At 36.4% G+C, this 17,828-nt stretch overlaps 1 protein-coding gene across 1 annotated transcript in view; it reads left to right on the top strand.

The window, feature by feature from the left end:
- The first annotated feature begins 1,301 nt into the window (after positions 1 to 1,301).
- LOC145777327 (uncharacterized) overlaps positions 1,302 to 17,828 on the top strand; it is a 37,844-nt gene continuing 21,317 nt past the window's right edge. Inside the window, exons 1-5 of the mRNA XM_082588683.1 lie at positions 1,302 to 1,367; positions 5,881 to 6,090; positions 9,591 to 9,620; positions 12,777 to 12,940; positions 13,862 to 13,973. Of these exons, the coding sequence (XP_082444809.1) occupies positions 5,916 to 6,090; positions 9,591 to 9,620; positions 12,777 to 12,940; positions 13,862 to 13,973 (481 nt within the window). The 5' untranslated portion in view covers positions 1,302 to 1,367; positions 5,881 to 5,915. The remainder of the gene's footprint in view (positions 1,368 to 5,880; positions 6,091 to 9,590; positions 9,621 to 12,776; positions 12,941 to 13,861; positions 13,974 to 17,828) is intronic.

Here is a 17,828-nt window from a genome sequence, read left to right on the forward strand (position 1 = left end):
AACAAATGGGAGTACCGGTACTTCTACACTAATCACGTGCCACTTAGTTCAAGTCTTATGTCACAATGTCTGGCTTTGATCTCCGACGAGTAATATTAATAAGGAAAGGTTTGTTACAAAATTAGAAATATGAGTAGGCTATTACAACAAGATGCAGCAAAATTTGTTAAGTTTTGGTATTACAAGTCAGAAAAAGCCCAGGAAAATTGCACTTTCGCTCACATGACATGCAAAAATAAACCTAAAAAAAGCCTAGTGAAACTTTGCACAGCAGAAAATAGTAGCGTTAGTTTAGAAGTTTCCCGACTCGTGCCCAGAGCATTGTTTTTTTTATACAGCCACAGTCTGCCACACGACCTCGTTTGATGGAAGTTAATCACATACACGGCGCTTTGACTCTTCAAGCATACGTCGTTGGTCTGATGAAAGCCTTTCAGAGTGACCTCGCTGAAATTTAAAGCCTTCTAAACTGTATACTAGCTATTAGTTATACTTCTCAAATGGCGAAGAAATATCACGATAAAGTGATTAAGCATTACGATTGACATTAAAACTGGTGTGTCCGCTGTGAGATTTAATTTGTTCGCCGAGATAGCTGCTCAGACCGGACACGTTTGTCCGCCCGAGATAGCTGCTCAGACCGGACACGTTTGTCCGCCGTCAACAAAAACGAATTTCGAGGCCTGTTTAGCATGAGCTATTTACGGCAAATACTAGCAACACCTACTGTATCAATTAAATCAAATATAGTTATTACTATCTGAAGCCTTTACAAATTGTTTCACCTAACGGATCATCAGAAGGTCTTATTCAAATAGAATTTAAGACCTTCTGATGATCCGTTAGGTGAAACAATTTGTAAAGGCTTCAGATAGTAATAACTATATTTGATTTAATTTGCTCTGCTTTGCTTTTTTGCTTAGCGTTGAGCACTTTTTTGTAGTATTGATAGTTTTCATTGTTTTACTGTATCAATTATATATATGTATATATATATACTGGAATTGATTGAATTTGTTCTGGCTGAAATTGGAGATTTATGAGTAAATTTGCTGTGCTTGTACACAGATTGATTTACTCCTTTAACAATCTTTACTTAGGAATTGCAGAGTATTAACCAGAATTTTTATTTTATTGTAGTCCATAGGATTTTATAATGGATGTATCAGGCACTCAATCTTGTTTACAATTAAATTCAGTTCAAAATAGCAATGATAGTGAAGTTACAAGACATTCTTTAATTTTAAAAGCAAATGCAAAGACTCATGCAGATAAAGGAGATGTTTTAATCTCTTGTTCCAAGCATAGATCATCTTCTCCTGCACCCTTTGCCCTTCACACTGATGGACACGATCCAAGCAGATATGGTATGATTTTACCATTATCAATTGCATTGAAACAACAGCAGTCATGATTGTAGTAATTAGTGACAACTCATTGAATCAATAGACAGAGTAGGTAAAATCATCTCCCAGTAGACACAACTACCTTGTTACATAATTTAGTAGATTTCTATGCTTTTGTTTGGATGGCACTATTGAAGAAATAAGACTGGATGATGTACAATTAGAGCTCGACTGATATATCGGTCAGCTGATATGTATCGGCCGATATCAGGAGTAGCTGATATATTGTATCGGCTATTTTTCGCTGATAAACATTGGTCAGCAAAAGCACACTCATGCCTTTAGAAGAAACACAAGTTGCGTGCTCAAACGCGCATTTAACCTCTCGTTTTAATTACGTGCAAGTGCAAGCGGCTGCACACAATCCATTTTTGCACGCAGCACGTGGGTATGCTTTTGAATATCTTGTTTTGTGCACGTGGAAGGGTGCACTTCTAGCTGCCTATTTAATTGGTGCTGCCTGGTTGTGCTTCTGTTTATCGGGCTAGTGGCAGTGACACCAGTCTTTGTGCGAATCCTAGCAGAAACTTCTGTCGTGTTGGACTGATTTACGATGACAAAAGATGTTCTCTTTGGCATGAATGCTGAGAAACTATGTTTTTTGAACTACCGGTACAATTTGAAACTGTTGAACTTTGATTAGTTATTGAATTGGACACAAAACAGTAGGCTATTGCATTTGGTTGTTTCTTTTTTGTTTGGTGTTTTTTGTGATTAGTGTTAAGAATGATTTTTCCATTACAGCAACCAATGTATATTGTATATATATATATATAAACTTTCTTGGACTGGTTTATTGCTTAATAACTTTGTTGGTAACAAATTTGTTCTGTATCGGCCTAAAAATTTCATAAATATCAGCATCGGCCTGAAAAAGTGATATCGGTCGAGCTCTATGTACAATGCATAGGTATAATGCTACTGTATAAGCTAATGTCTTTGCAATTTTTATGAGATTATTTAATTGAAATATGTAGTTGAAATTATTAAAAAAACAAACTATATATTGTGAAGGACGGAGTGTTCTTCCTGGCACAAGGCTGAGCAGGCGAGCACTCATTAGTACAGCGAGAAATTGCGATTCGCTAACCATAACGGTGTAGCTTCCATGCTAGCCATTTAGACTATTTTATCTGGGTTGTTCGATTTAAATTAAGCAATAAAAATTTTAAAAATGTTGAATTTGTTTTAAGCATTGCATATGGAGGCAAAAGGTTATTGTTAAATGAGATTGATGCAGCGATGGAATTTGCTACGCTAGACACTTTACGCTTAATATTTTGTCTGAAGTCCTCAACTATCGGGCTAAAAGAACCATTTAAACCAGGGGTTCTTAACCTTTTTTCCCTTATTACCCATTTCTGTCCAGATCAAAGTCCCATTACCCAAAATCTAATTTTATCTATTTTACCATATTAAAAATATAAAACAGCGTTGTTCAGCAAAAACAACATTTAATGTAAAGAACGGCATCAATAGTTTCAGTGAGACATTTGCGCTTTTTTTGTGTACAATCGATGCAATATTGGGTTTGATTTTGGATACTGCACAAAGCAAATCTGACTTCTGATCTAACAGCTTGTTTCGAAATTTGACTTCAAAGCAACAACACTTGAAAATGCTGATTCACAGAGATAAGTGGAAGGAAACATAGTCAACGGTTTCGCACAACTTTTGGATATGCTTTCCCCATCATTCCCCAGAATTTTCCCAAGCTTTCATCTTCAAAAGAATATAGCTCGCTCGTCTCAACACTACCTCTAAATGTACACTATTTACACTGTATAAACTACTTCAAACAACTGCTAACAGCAACGCAGCCATCAAGTTTGCTCATAAAACAACTGTAAATGAACACAAAAATGAAATACATAAAACCGGCAACAAAAATGATGCGAAAAATAAATCACTATGACGAAACAATTCTAAAAATCATAAAATATCACTGTGCTTGTTTGGTTGTTTTGAACGGACTCAAAACATCAAAAAAAAGTTTAAGTGATAAAGCAACTTTACCACTTACAACTGTGACATTGTTTGTTACACCTAAAATTCTAAATATTCTGGTTCAGCTGATTACCCACCTGCTATCCTGAAATTACCCACATGTGGGTAATTACCCATAGGTTAAGAACCACTGATTTAAACCATTATGATATTTCAAGAAGATGTGCTCAAAATGGTAAAATCTTTCACATGGTGGAAATCCCAGTCTGACAGAATCTGCAATGTTTTGAGAAAGAAACTACCAGTGCAGATGTTGAGCATGTTTTTTTAGCTACCGGTACTTTCTGGAATGGCCCGTTTCGGTGAGTCCGATTCGGTGAGTCCGATCCCTTAATGGGGAATTTTTTCAATTTTTTTTTTAAATTATTGGGTACCGTAGCCTAATTATCATTGCCGTTTTAGGGTTAGAGGTTAGGAACTCACCGAATCGGACTCACCGAATAGTAGCAGACCCGGTACTTTCTGCCTGATTCAGTCTTAAGTTTGAAATTGACTGGGCACGCCGGCACAGTAAAAGCTGGCAAGCTTGTATGTATGTACAAATTTCTCAATGCAAAATAAACTGCTAATTTTGTTCATCTGGACTTTTATTGTTTTGGTACCGTATTACACTTGAGCAGTACTATTAAACGTTTGTTACAAAAGGTCTAATTGTATGTGTCTAATGAGCAAAAAACAAACTGATGAATGCATTGAAGGATAAGGGAAAATCTGAGTTTAACTGTAAGTCTAATGAAATGAGTTCTGACCTTAACCCCAATGACTAAATATAAAATGAAATAATTAATAAATATATATTATATACAGTATATAGTCTAAAGGTGCGTCTACACGACGACTGTTTTCTTGCTTAAGCTAGCCAAACTTCTTGTTTCTTTAAGTTAATCGCAGTTTGTGCCGCTTACTTTTAAGAAAATGGGCGAGTAAGCGAGCCGTCGAGAAAAAATACGCTCCAGAGCGAAAAACTGGGCGCTTAAGTGAGTTCTCTTGCTTAGAAATGTTTTTCCCGCCAAAATCTCAGGTCTCCTCTCAGCTCAGTATCCAGACAGGGCAGGGCGGTATCGTTAAAGGATTTCGTTAAGTTTTGATCCCAACCCGTTCTTATTAATGTTGCGGGCTGAACTGGCGGTGACCGTACTCGAAATAGCCCATAGAAAGCACAATATTTTCCAATTTCAAATCCAAAACAGGATCTCAGCAGGAAACCATTGCCATTGTACACTGGGTAATAAAAATAGCGGAGGAATGATCTTGCTGGTTGTTTCCAGTCACCCACACTGACACGAAATTCTGTTTCCAACATTTCAACCTCACTGAGGTGTCTGAATGCTTCAATAAGCAGTAAATTGCGGGTTTGCATCCTTCGCTTTTTGCAGCAGTTTTTACACAACTTCTAGGAAGCCATGACTGAAAGACTGCAACAACTTCAAATGGTTAAAGAACAGTCAGTTGCTTGGTCTACTCTGCTGCGCGAACTGCTATGCTTTGGCGCGAACTTTTTAAAACGTGACGTCATTGGAGATTAGATACTCACGTGACCGCGATTCAAGCGAGCAAAATCTTCATCGAGGTTGCCAGTGTAGACGAAACGAGCTTAATCACTAGCTTAAGCAAGAATTTCTAAGCAAGAACACTTTCTCGTGTAGACGCACCTTAAGGCTCTAAGCTAAGTAATTAACTGCTCAAAAATAAACTTATCAGTTATCACAGAACCCTGGAACGGCACTCGAAAGGGCGCTGGTTCGACACCGCTCAAGAGCATGCGGTTGTGTCTTTGGCAGGACACTTAAAGGCATGCCTGAAGGTGGACACGAAGATTGGCTTCCTTGCCTTCCCGTCCACTTTATTTAAATCTTCAACCACCGGGTGTAAGCCTGGATACGACAAACAAAACAACTAAGATAATCCTCTCCTCCCTTGCTGCCACCAAAAAAAATCATGATTTTTTTCAACCCTGAGCCTATCCAATCAACCATGTTTCTCGGCAGCTGATTGTAGCATGAATTCTTGCGACATGAATCAGGTGGTACAATACTGACCAGCCTAGCTTGATGGGTGAAACTCGGTGTCTGTCACTTTAAACTCTTGCTATAATTGATTGCCGAGAAACAAACTATGTTCATATAAATTTGTTAAAGCAGTTAATTATTTAATGACACAGTATCATATTCTATTTGTAATATTTTATGCTACTTAAACATTGTACAAGTTTATAGGCATATATTTTAGTATAAAGATAACGTTGGTTCATAAATATTACGGTATGCCACTAATATTGCTGTAGCATTAAGCAATTTGTGTGATTCAATGTCAGAGGTATGGGTTTTCAAATCATATCATTTTTTACTCAATAGCATTAGCAACATAGTTTGTTTGACGGCAGCCAAGTGTAGCAGAAATTGATAGCGATAGTATTAACGATAACCAACCTTAATTAGTAGAAAAAATAGCTATTGTTTGTTTTTAGGTTTGCACTTGAAAAATAATGCATCTGCTGTAACTATGAGATCAGCCACACCCTCTGCCAGAGCAAGTTCACCAACTCTTCGTGCTCCGTATGCTCAACCAGTTCTAGATGCCTCAAAAGTTAACAGTACTAGTAAAAAAGTCAATACATCAGTTGATGAACGAATATCTTTTGTAAGAGAACGCAGGCTGCAACAACAGCAAATCATTGGTAAGAGATTCCATATATACCTGTATCGTATGGTATCATACCCACTTTATGGATACGGCAGTTATAATATTGAAGTAAATGTTGACCAAACTTTAAGTTTTAACAGCTTATCAGAACATTGATAAGTAACACTGTGACGGACTCAATGAATTTTTTTTATAGACCTGATATTTTTATCCCTTGCTTCCTAGGTAGTGATAAATGTTCGGCATTTTACGTACCGGTACGGTAAATAAAGTTGTGATCCATCTTTTATGTCTATTTGTTTCAACAATCGGCAATGTAGTGTTACCGGTATTGTGAATGTTTGAATTGTTTTTATATCAACGGAAGTTGATAAGTAGAATGAAATCGCCAGTAGACCTGCAGTCCTGCATCATAGACCGGACCGGAATGGCCCGTTTCGGTGAGTCCGATTCGGAGAGTCCGATTCGGAGAGTCCGATTCGGAGAGTCCGCTTCGGAGAGTCCGATTCGGAGAGTCCGATTCGGTGAGTCCGATTCGGAGAGTTCCCTATTCGGAGACAGCCTTTTTCGGAGAGTTCCCTATTCGGAGATTTTTTGAATTTTTTTTTGAAAATTATCGGGTACCGTAGCCTAATTATCATTGCCGCTTTTACATCGTTTTAACGTCGCTAAACGTTCAAATCGTGCAGAAAAAAATAGAAATAAAATGTTTGAACAATTAAATGAAGATTCGTCGGTACCGTAGCCTAATTATCATTGCCGCTTTTACATCATTTTAACGTCGCTAAACGTTCAAATCGTGCAGAAAAAAATAGAAATAAAATGTTTGAACAATTAAATGAAAATTCATCGGTACCGTAGCCTAATTATCATTGCCGCTTTTACATCGTTTTATCGTCGCTAAACGTTCAAATCGTGCAGAAAAAAAAATAGAAATAAAATGTTTGAACAATTAAATGAAAATTCGTCGGTACCGTAGCCTAACATTGCCGCTTTTACATCGTTCTAACGTCGCTAAACGTTGAAATCGTGCAGAAAAAAATAGTCGAAGCTTTAGATGAGTGGGGTTTAGACCTAACCATTGAGATCTTAAGACTAAAAAGCGAATTAAATTTATTTTTGAACTACTAATGTTTGCTCAGATAAAATTGACATGTAGGCTATCCTGCGTCGCCTTCTGCATGCAAACTTAGAATATATTAATTAGAATCCTCAACTATTACAAAATTCTAAATCCAACGACGCCTTTTGTTTATTTACAGTAGAGAATGTTGTATTTTATTCCACAATATCGTTTCTTTTATAGTTGAAATTCTCGAAGCTTTAGATGAGTAGGGTTTAGACCTAACCACTGAGATCTTAAATCATATTTATGACACCGGAAAGACCCTAGTGATATGGTACGTTCCATATTCATAACTTTACCAAAGAAAACCGGAGCAACAGAATGCTCACTCCACAGAGCAATTAGCCTTGTGAATCACCTAACAAACATCTTACTCCGAATCATGATGATGAGATTGAGACCAAAACTACAATCAGAAATTTCAACAGCACAGTTTTTATTTGTTCCAGACAAAGGGACCACAAAAGGAATTTTTACATTAAAAATGATAACAGAGAGATGTATGTCCGATTCTTCTGTTTATTTAGAGAATTTTGTATTTTATTCCACAGTATCGTTTCTTTTGCATTCTTGCATTTTATCAAGTGTTTACCTTTGAGTGCCTTCCCAGACGGCAAAATCCGTCATTTTTACATTGATTCAACGTCTGCAGACGTTCGAATCAATGTAAAAATGACGAATTTTGTTGTCTGGGTTCGTTCAAAATATGTGTTTTACATCAAAACAACAGTTTTCATGATTAACAATAGGGGTTAATGAGATAAAGTCTCAGCGGAAACGTGTCAACTAAAAAAAGACAGTTGCCAAATTGCGTTTGCCATAAAAGAAGTTTTGTCGCTTCTACCTTTGCTATGTTGACGTGTATTGTTTTTGATATGATGATCACAAATAAAAACAATTCAACTGAACTGACATGACGAATTTTCATTTAATTGTTCAAACATTTTATTTTTTTATTTTTTTCTGCACGATTTGAACGTTTAGCGACGTTAAAACGATGTAAAAGCGGCAATGATAATTAGGCTACGGTTCCCGATAATAATTTTTAAAAAAATTTCAAAAAATCTCCAAATAGGGAACTCTCCGAAAAAGGCTGTCTCCGAATAGGGAACTCTCCGAATCGGACTCACCGAATAGTAGCAGACCCATCATAGACATATGTATAGTAGTCTATGCCTGCATACATGTAATTTACCTCTTGCATTCTGTACATAATAGTACCGTAGCCTACAGTGTGATGTGTTGGTTGAGTCAGTAATGTGTGTGATAACTGTGATATATTGAAAGTGATTTGAAAGAGAACATGTGGGATTTTACTTTTCAACCAGCTCGTATTGTTTGTGGTTAATAAATAAACCACATTGTTGGCATATGGTACTTGGGTGTGTCATGATATGAAATGTTGAACAGCTCTACCGGTGTATCATGTTGAACACCATGATCCCTTGTAGAATCAATGTTGTAAAAGAAAAAAAAAAGGTTTGCTGTTTGTTTTTATGTATTTTTAATTTTTTGATGTCCCATATTGACTAGATAGAATGCATGTTACGGAGTATATATACATCAACATTCAAAAAAAAAAAAAAAAGCGATAACTCGTCAAAAAAGTGCAACTGGTGAAACAGGCTAGTTAATTTGCTCATGCTGTGCTGTTCCCTTCACTTTTTAGATATTTAAATTGACTTCAACTACGGTACATTCCATAGAAATAGCTGTGTTAACATTCACAATATATTTGGTATCATGTTGTTTAGTAACGAAAGTATTAAAGGAGTATTTGGCCAGTGCTAGCTGTGATATTTAATACCTTGACGTAAATCAACATATTTACCAGTGTGATTGAGATGATGTGAGAATAAAACGATTTTTGTACTTGACAAGTGATACAGTGACCCCTGACTCTTCTGTGTGGATACATGCTATTTTCACAGAACATTATAATATATTACAGACCCCGTCACATACTATTTCTTATGTAGATATCACTACATACCACACTATTATGTTAGTGCAAGAATTCTTGCGTATTTTGAAAAAAATATATCACCCACAGTCGGAGTCCAGTATCATAATTCTGAAATCAACACCCATTTTCAGGCTTCAAATTTCGCGGTATCAGTTATTACTGTAAACTTTGCAGAAGCTGAAATAGTATTGAGGCTCAGTTGTCAATGAATCAGGCTGTTACTGTCAAGCACTAAGTGAAATTTGAAGCTGACGTCCAAGTAGAACCTTATCGTTTCTAACTTATCTTGCTTATCTAAACTGTATAATATTTGAAAGTACTTTTCTTACCAAATTACGTAGGCTTAATGTTGAATTATACATAAACTGTTGATTGTCCCAACCTGTGAAATATTTATATACTTACTTATATTGGTTATAGTGTATTGTGATATTTCTTCCAGGTATTTTTCAGCAGGACTCCGATGGCTTAGGTTTGTGAAAGCATACCGAGTTTGCAGCATGTAATCTGGTTTGTGTTTTTACCGAATGTTATATGCTTGACAACGTTTTGGTTCAAACAAAATCTTACGAAGTAGCAAGTTTTAACAGACATGTGTATTGTAATTTTTGATTACATTTTTGCACTCTTTAGTTCATTGAAATTCTTGTCTATGCAAACAGTTTATTTTATTTCATTTGCGCAATACTGCTCATGTGTACAGTATTGTGTTTTTTTACCACTGCATGAACTAACGTCGTTGTTTTATGTTTTAAATATATCAGGCTACTTTATTTGCCGAGCAAATCTTCAAACTCTTGTGAATGAAATACACCAGCAGTCAGTTTGGCATGATTCCTCTCTTCTTGCTCTCTCAACTGTCGTTAACAAAGGCATGCGAGCCTGTGCTATGCTACTGATGTTTATAAAGGCCAAACTTTATGTTGCTGCTCTTGTCCTCTTATTATGTCGGTTTAATTTGGTTCATAATTATTTTTTTTCATTTTTTTTTTTTTCTTCATCACTGCTTTCAGCTAACTTGGTACTGAAATTTGTTTTTGATTTGTTCGTTATCTCTTGTTAATTCCACAGAGTTCATTTATTTGTTTTGTCTAATTCAGTTATTGCTGCTCGATGATGAGTAAACTTAATCAGGTGATCAATTAAGAAATCATAAACATACCAATTACCATTTAAGCCTAATAGCATATGCGTAATCGCGCAGTTGGTTTGCAGTAGCTTATATCTCATACTGAAGTTTTTCGGAATGGAATTAAAAATATTCACTTCTACCACGTATGCAAACCATGTATATATCAAAATCAAATCAACAATGAAAAGCACTGTAATGCAGATTTAGCATGCTACTGTACTGCAGCTCTAAATTTTGCTCATCGCGTTGGAAAACAGACCACCTTTGTTTGTATATATATATGTCTTTATTTGGCTATTGCGAAACTGTCTGTGTTGTAAAACAGTCTACTTAACCTTTGCAATACCGTGTACGTACTGCACCACAGTTTTCGTTAATCGCGTTGTACCATTAACATATTTCAAAAACAAAACAGGGCTGTTTGCCAGTCTGGTACATGAAGAGGAGCAAGTGCATGGTACATCCAGTGCACTTTTAGCTTTAGACAAACTATTTTTAAAAGTTATCTTCAATCAAATCATTTCCAATCAGGCAAAACTATTCGCAAACTAACTACAGCGAACTTACAGTCTGCTGCTTATGTGCCGACAAGCGGACTTCTACCGGTAACGTAGTTTGATCGGCTCTGTTGTAATGTACAAAGGCCAATGATGAGCGATTAAAGTTGTTTGGGATAAGAACAACCAGTCGGCAAAAACTCAAAGCACAGAGCAGAGCACATTGTAGGTATTCTAGCACATTTTTATGAAGATTTGTTATTGATATGAATCTGAAGTACGGTACAAGAAGTTAATATCATATGAACTTTTAGTCAAGGCATCAGAGCAGACCAAAAGGTTTTTATTATACAAGCGACTTAAAGTTTGTATGATGTCATTTTTGTCCCACTTTTAAAGATTGGCTTATGATTTCAGAAAACTGTTGTAACTGATTTCATTCGGTTACAAAATAATTTGTCAAAGAAATCTAGCATACGTATATTTACCGTAATTATATACATGTATTTTATGTGGTCAAATTTATTCAACAATGCCATTTTTCGGAATGCAGTTATTGTATTATTTTTGTCGGTTGACAACTGAGTAACATATTCTGAATTGATTGATGAAACACCTTGTTTTCATACTTACATCGCATGTTGACATTGCATGAAAGAGAAACGCGGTTTCCACGCTAATCATATGACCTGTCACGGCATTACGGTTCTAACATTCCAGATCTTGTGACAAACTATTTCACATCGTGTGTCGTATATCTGTACGTTGTATACTGTTGTAATATCCAGCCCTAGACAGCAAAATCTCATTTTTACATTGATTTAGACGTTGAATCAACGTAAAAATGACGGATTTTGCTGTCTGTGGCTTAACCGACAACCGTCTGTTCTTGTAAACTTCAAAAAAGTCATTCATTTGCGACGTTGCATTGTAGCTTCTCAACTGTTTTGGTATGGTATGTCATAACTGCAACAATAAAAAACGGACACCATAATTAATGGTTCTGCGAACTAAACAAAGGGTTTGCGCGAGCCCTCTGAGTATCACTACTGAGAGTAATAAAATTAAATACCAATTTCTTACTACACTACAACAGCTACCAACCCAAGTAGTGCCCAATTGGATGTTGTTTTTGCGTATTTCAGTCACTGATGTTGTTGACCAAACAATTATCACATCCAACAAAAATTTTAATCATTTGTATTTGTTATTGCATTTGGTTAACGTATCATGTATGTTTTAATGCATAAAAAGTCTGACTTCAACTCCGAGTGTTATCTAATATTATAATATAATTAGAGATGGTAAGCACGTAACGCCTTCCCCCCCCCCCCCTCTTGTGAGAAGCATAGCAACAATGTCTTGTTGATGTTGTAATTTCATGACGTCGTATTGACACGAGGAGTGTTCAAAAGAAATTTTGTCACTAAAAAGCTGAATTTCAAAGCGCAACCAGCACAAAACTAATTTTGCTTGAAACATTTCAAAACGGTAACCATCTTTGGGTTTCTTCTTGGATCTTGGTGGTCATGCCTTGCGTTTTTGATGCCGGTAACTGGGGTCTGCTACTGTTCAGTGAGTCCGATTCGGTGAGTTCCTAACCTCTAACCCCTAACCCTAAAACGGCAATGATAATTAGGCTACGGTACCCGATAATTTAAAAAAAAAATTGAAAAAATCCCCCGTTAAGGGATCGGACTCACCGAAACAGGCCATTCCAGGTAACTGAGTACCACACTACCAGTGGTTGATATTTGATCTTATTGATTGAATTATCGTTTTTGTGATATGGTTATCTTGTTTCCATCGGGTGTTTGTTTTTGTTACATTTTAACTTTATACCCTGATCCGATTTCCGAAATTTGCTTTTTTACATAGTCTTTTATTTGTATCTATATAATTATGTAGAAAACTGCACTTTTATTATTTAAAGTTGCACCATTAATTTGCTATAAATTTTGAAACCTACTTTCATTGATCTTACCCCTGTGGGTTGCAGATGAGAACTTTAATGCGCGTCGATTGAAAGAAGAAGCCTCTCGTGTCAAGTGGGAACAAAGCCAGGATGAGAAGAAGAAAAAGCTTGAAGAAATGAAAGAAAAGGAGATGCAGAGGCGAAAGGAAGTTGAAGATAGAAAACACAAGCAAATACAAGAGGAAAAGGTATGCTATGTTATGTATTGTATAGTTTAATATCAGCTATTACTTCACTGCATAAACACCACTGAACTAGTAAAACTTTTATGTCATAGCTATCCTTCATGATCGAGAATGATTGTTGTCACATTGACATGACATCTCCTGTGAAAGTGCTTGTCATGCACTTGAGCATGAGTTTGATTGGCTTGAACTCGATGGCTCCCATTTCAAAAGCACACAAGTGCTTGACAAGTCATGATCGTCGTTCAATTAGGAATTAGGATTCAGGGGATTTCATATTGCACTAATGCGCTCTACAGGCAACGGTTGCTGTAAGCAGAATTCTGTAGTAAAATGCTTCTCTTTGAACGAAAATAGCCACTTTGAAAGTTCAATGTCGAAGTTGGAAGTTGTTGTAATTGGACTTAACTTTCAAGCTCAAACTCGGTGCGAACATGAATTCGAAGCTCGGAACAAGCCCACTTTTTGCATAAATCAGGCTTTACCGCTTTTGTATAAGCAGCGCGCTGTCTTTGTCCAAGGTTTTGGTTACTTTGTGTAAAAATGTTGAAGTTTCTCAGCAAATGCGACAGAATCAAAGTGGATTCGAAGGTGGAGTCGGACATAATTATTTCATTCGATGCTTATGACATACCAGTACTGTACCACCAAACTACAGTATGCCCACTTTCAATGCAACTTAACTATATCGTCAGTATTCATTTACTTTTGTTATCTTACAGAGTTTTTAGATGAACTTTATTGAAAAATACATGCAATTACATTAAAACAGTCAAAATCAGTTTAGTTGAACAGTTTGCCTATAAAATAAACTTGCATTCTTCTTCCTTCATGTTTACATTAATAAGAAACATTTTTCTTCAGAAGAATATCACCTCGCGGTTATAGTATCTTTTGTTATGAATAATTTCACCATCTACTTAGCAACGGGCCGAGGCCATCGTGGCTCGAACGGATCAGCAAGCTGAAGTTGTCCTGAGGAAGAAAAGAAGCTCATCTGTGGACAAGACGAAACGTTGGTCTTGGGGGGTAGGAGGTAAGTTCGTTGCTCCTAGTACCGGCATCTCCGCATGCTTTATAAGTTTGTCAGTCTAACAAGAGATGGTTTCAGTTTTGCAAGTTTGTTTTTATTAAAAGTATAAGAGATGAAATTTATTTTTGTGTTCCGTTTTATTATTAAGCACATTATTCTGTGTGTGGCACGCTTGGAGATTTACGTTGCTTAGTTATTTTGGATATGATAGAACACTAACTTTTTCCTGCATGTTTTATTGCTTTCTTAGTTTACCCCAACCAGAAAAAAATCACCTTAATGTTATAATTTGACAGTACTTTAGTTTCCGCATTGATTTGTTGAATTTTTTTTTTTTTTATGTTTATTGCTTTATTTGGTGCAATGTTATCAAAATACCTGGACCTAACGATTGCTGTTTGGATCATACCTTTAACTGAAATGGTTTTTGTTTTTAACACTTTTTGCTGCATGTTGAATTTAACCAGGATATGGGGGCGGAGGTGGGGTGGCGACCGAAGCAACCCATATCCCAACCGCCCCTTCACCCTTTCACTACTTTGATGCAACCCAGCTGACTAAAAGAGCGTCGTTCCATGGTAATAATGATGACTTTTTTATGTTGTTGTACGTTATATCCACGTTTACTTGGTTTAATCTTGAACTCACTTTGTGACTAACGATATAGATAGTTACTAACGAATTGCTGTTTTGCACAAGAAAATGCGTCTAGAAAAAACGTAATAAGATTGATTGTTTCATGGTCAGCATGAAGTTTCTGTAGTGCTGATTGGTTTAATGGCATCACTTGGTTACGTAATACGCATGGACTTGACACATCTTACTTTTGGCTAACTTTTGCAAACTTCAACTATTTTGTTTCTCACCACTCGCACCTTCTATAAGCAACTAACAAAGACTTGGAAGGGAAACATCAAACAGGACGAACTTAAAATCTAATAACAAGTTGATGTTAACAAAACGATATTGTTGTTATGATTCCGAAAATGTTTTTATATGTGGCAATATTTTGAAGTCTTGGTGCATAAATAAAGCTGCGGTGAAAAAAGAGACAAACTAAAAGAAAGTAGTAGGAGAGCTCTCAGTATGTAATGATAAGGCTTTTGTTTCCAAACTTATCTTTATCTCTTGAAAGCTTCTCCAAGTATGTGAACTTTGAAGTGTTAGTTAGGTTTAGACATACATTGATAGTGCCAAGTTTTTAGAAAACACAACAGAAAGCACGCGGCACCTGGTGTTTACTCATAAACGAAACATTACTGCACATTTTATTACGTTGATTCAGACGATGTTTTTTCACCCAAAGGTTATTTATTTCTGTAATTTTTTTATTCAACAGAAAAATTTTTAAGTTTCCTCTCGAATTATTCCTCTCAAATAATACTTATTTAAAGTAAATCGTGCTTATTGACAAACTCGTCTTACAACTGCTGGCTTCATTGAGCATGTACATGTGTTGTTGCTAGCAGAACATCAGAATCGTCGTCGTCCGCTATCTATGGATGTGAGCAATTTTGTTATGCCCAGCGGTAAGTCCCGACCATGAGAGCATTGGACATTTGATTTCATAATTCCCTTCTGAGCTGCAATTGAATTGTTGCGTTTGTGCATCAGTTTCGAACAAAGACAGACATCTTAATAGATAAAATTTTTGATGCTCTGTCCGATGTCAGTTAATCCAGTGCTAAATCTTTCATCGTCCTTAACGATAAAAACAAAGCTCTGCAATCAACCTTCTTAGTGAAGCGACTTTAGAAATCTATTAATCTTTTAGGATTATGGAACTAGCCACAAGATAAGTGGCATATATACAATATTATACAAGGTCTAGTAATAAAGTTCATAATAAAACTGCTTGTATGGTTGGAGTTTATGACTGTTATTTTTTTTCTCAGCAACTCTCTTAGCAACTTTAATATTCAATTTCAATTGACTACTTATTTACGACACAGTACCCCAAAGAGTTTTTACAATGGTTCCAATCAAAAATACGTTTCCAGTACAATTTGTATCTAAAATAGTAATTAATATCCAGTAAAACTCAAAGGCTATAGGCCGACTGTATGCTTTTCACTGAATTCTAATCCTAAAGCCACGAGTAGTCGATGTGTCTCCAATTCGGCATATTGGTATAAATAATGAATGCCTTGCATGCCTCTGATGACGGGAGCACATAGCATGAGCATGTATTGATTTGCATAACTCTATCAGTTGTTAATGCAGTACTCCATTAAGTTTAATGCATGAAGAATGCATGCTTTGAGTTGCCAAACCGGCTTTGGACTATTTTTTTATTTTTTTATTTTTTAATAAGATTTTGCGTTTTACCCATTGAAGCAACTGTGACAGTGGGGCAGTGGGGATAAACTACTCTTAATATCATACATGCTGAAAAGTTGTAATTACTTTCGATTTAAAAGCAGTGAAAATGCCCGAGTGTGCAAATAAAACTTTGCTGTTAAACTTCTCAAAAGGCTTAAAAAATGAAAATTGAAGTTTTATAATTTTAGATAGTTGTGTGCTTCTCCCCACCCCTTCACTGTCGACTGGCTGCAAACTTTGTGTTTAGCTCTTGATCTGTGAACCGTAGATGTGCAAGCATTGATTCAATTGCTAATTTGCAAAAGATCATAGGTGTTGTTCATGTTTGGTTTAGGAGATGAAGACGAAGAGAGAAATTCAATTTCTACCTCAACGTCTATTCTCACTGGTTTGTAGTGATTTGTAATTTTGTGTAGTTTAATTTTACTAACATAACTCTTTATCGGAACGATTGACAGTTAAAGCTAACACGTTGCAAGCGAAAACCTCATGTTTATCGTCAGTACACAGGAACGATTATGTAGTGTGCTGATGATGACTATGATGTTAGTTTTAAAAGCATATTTTTACCATCGTTTTTTTGTTTATCAACCGTTGGTATGTTGGTGTTTGAGCATCAATTCATGTTTTTGTGTGTGTGCAGATCTATAGACTTTTGCTTGACCGTTCTAGTTTCTTGACGAAGTCAGGCGTACTGACTGACAAAACGTTTGTACATCTCTTTTCATAGCTTCTAGCACCGGCGCCGAGTCCCGGGCGGGTCGCGCCCGCCGGACATTTCAGGAATTAAAAAAAAAAACTTAATGCAATTTTAAGTCCCAAAATTTCTGTAACCATCTGCCACTTTCTGATACTAGCCTACTTACCTTATTCGCAGGGTTTTGTCGCCATATGATAGGCCCTACTAGACCTACTAATTAAGCGATTAGTTTTCGTGAATTATTGCCATTTGTTACATTCATGCAACGTTAAACAACGTTGATTCGCCGTTAAACGAGCAAAAATGTCCAGCCGCGCCGTTTGTCTCCACTCTGCCACTCGCAGCCCAGTGCTAAAAATCAAGTAAATTGCGCAAACCTGCGAGGAACTTCATTCGCGGCAAAAGTCTGACCGCAATTTCCACTGCTTTTACATCGTTTTAACATCGCCAGATGTTAAATCGGTGTAAACACTGTAGCATTGTTCTTCAAAGGAGTAATTTTCTCTCAAACGACGTTATCAATTAACTCTGCTGCCAAAATGCTCTATTTTGTCGTCTCAATCATCAGTTGCGTCTGTTACGTCACTGATATTAAACTGTGCACACCTGTTGGTTTGGCCGGATGAAACCGTTGGTTGTCATTAGTTGCAATTCAGCTCCTTCGTTATAAAGCTGTTCTAATATCTATTACTGTTTCCTTGGTTTCATATTATCTGAATGTTCTAATTGTAGATTCAATGTAAGCTCGGTTCAATAGCGCAGTTTATCGCTAGATGGCTTCTCGGGAGCTGAATTGCCGTAAAATCGCTTCTGCGTTGCATTGCAGCATCTTGTAT

Source organism: Aplidium turbinatum, chromosome 9, assembly GCF_918807975.1.
Source record: "Aplidium turbinatum chromosome 9, kaAplTurb1.1, whole genome shotgun sequence".
Taxonomy (NCBI): Eukaryota; Metazoa; Chordata; class Ascidiacea; order Aplousobranchia; family Polyclinidae; genus Aplidium; species Aplidium turbinatum.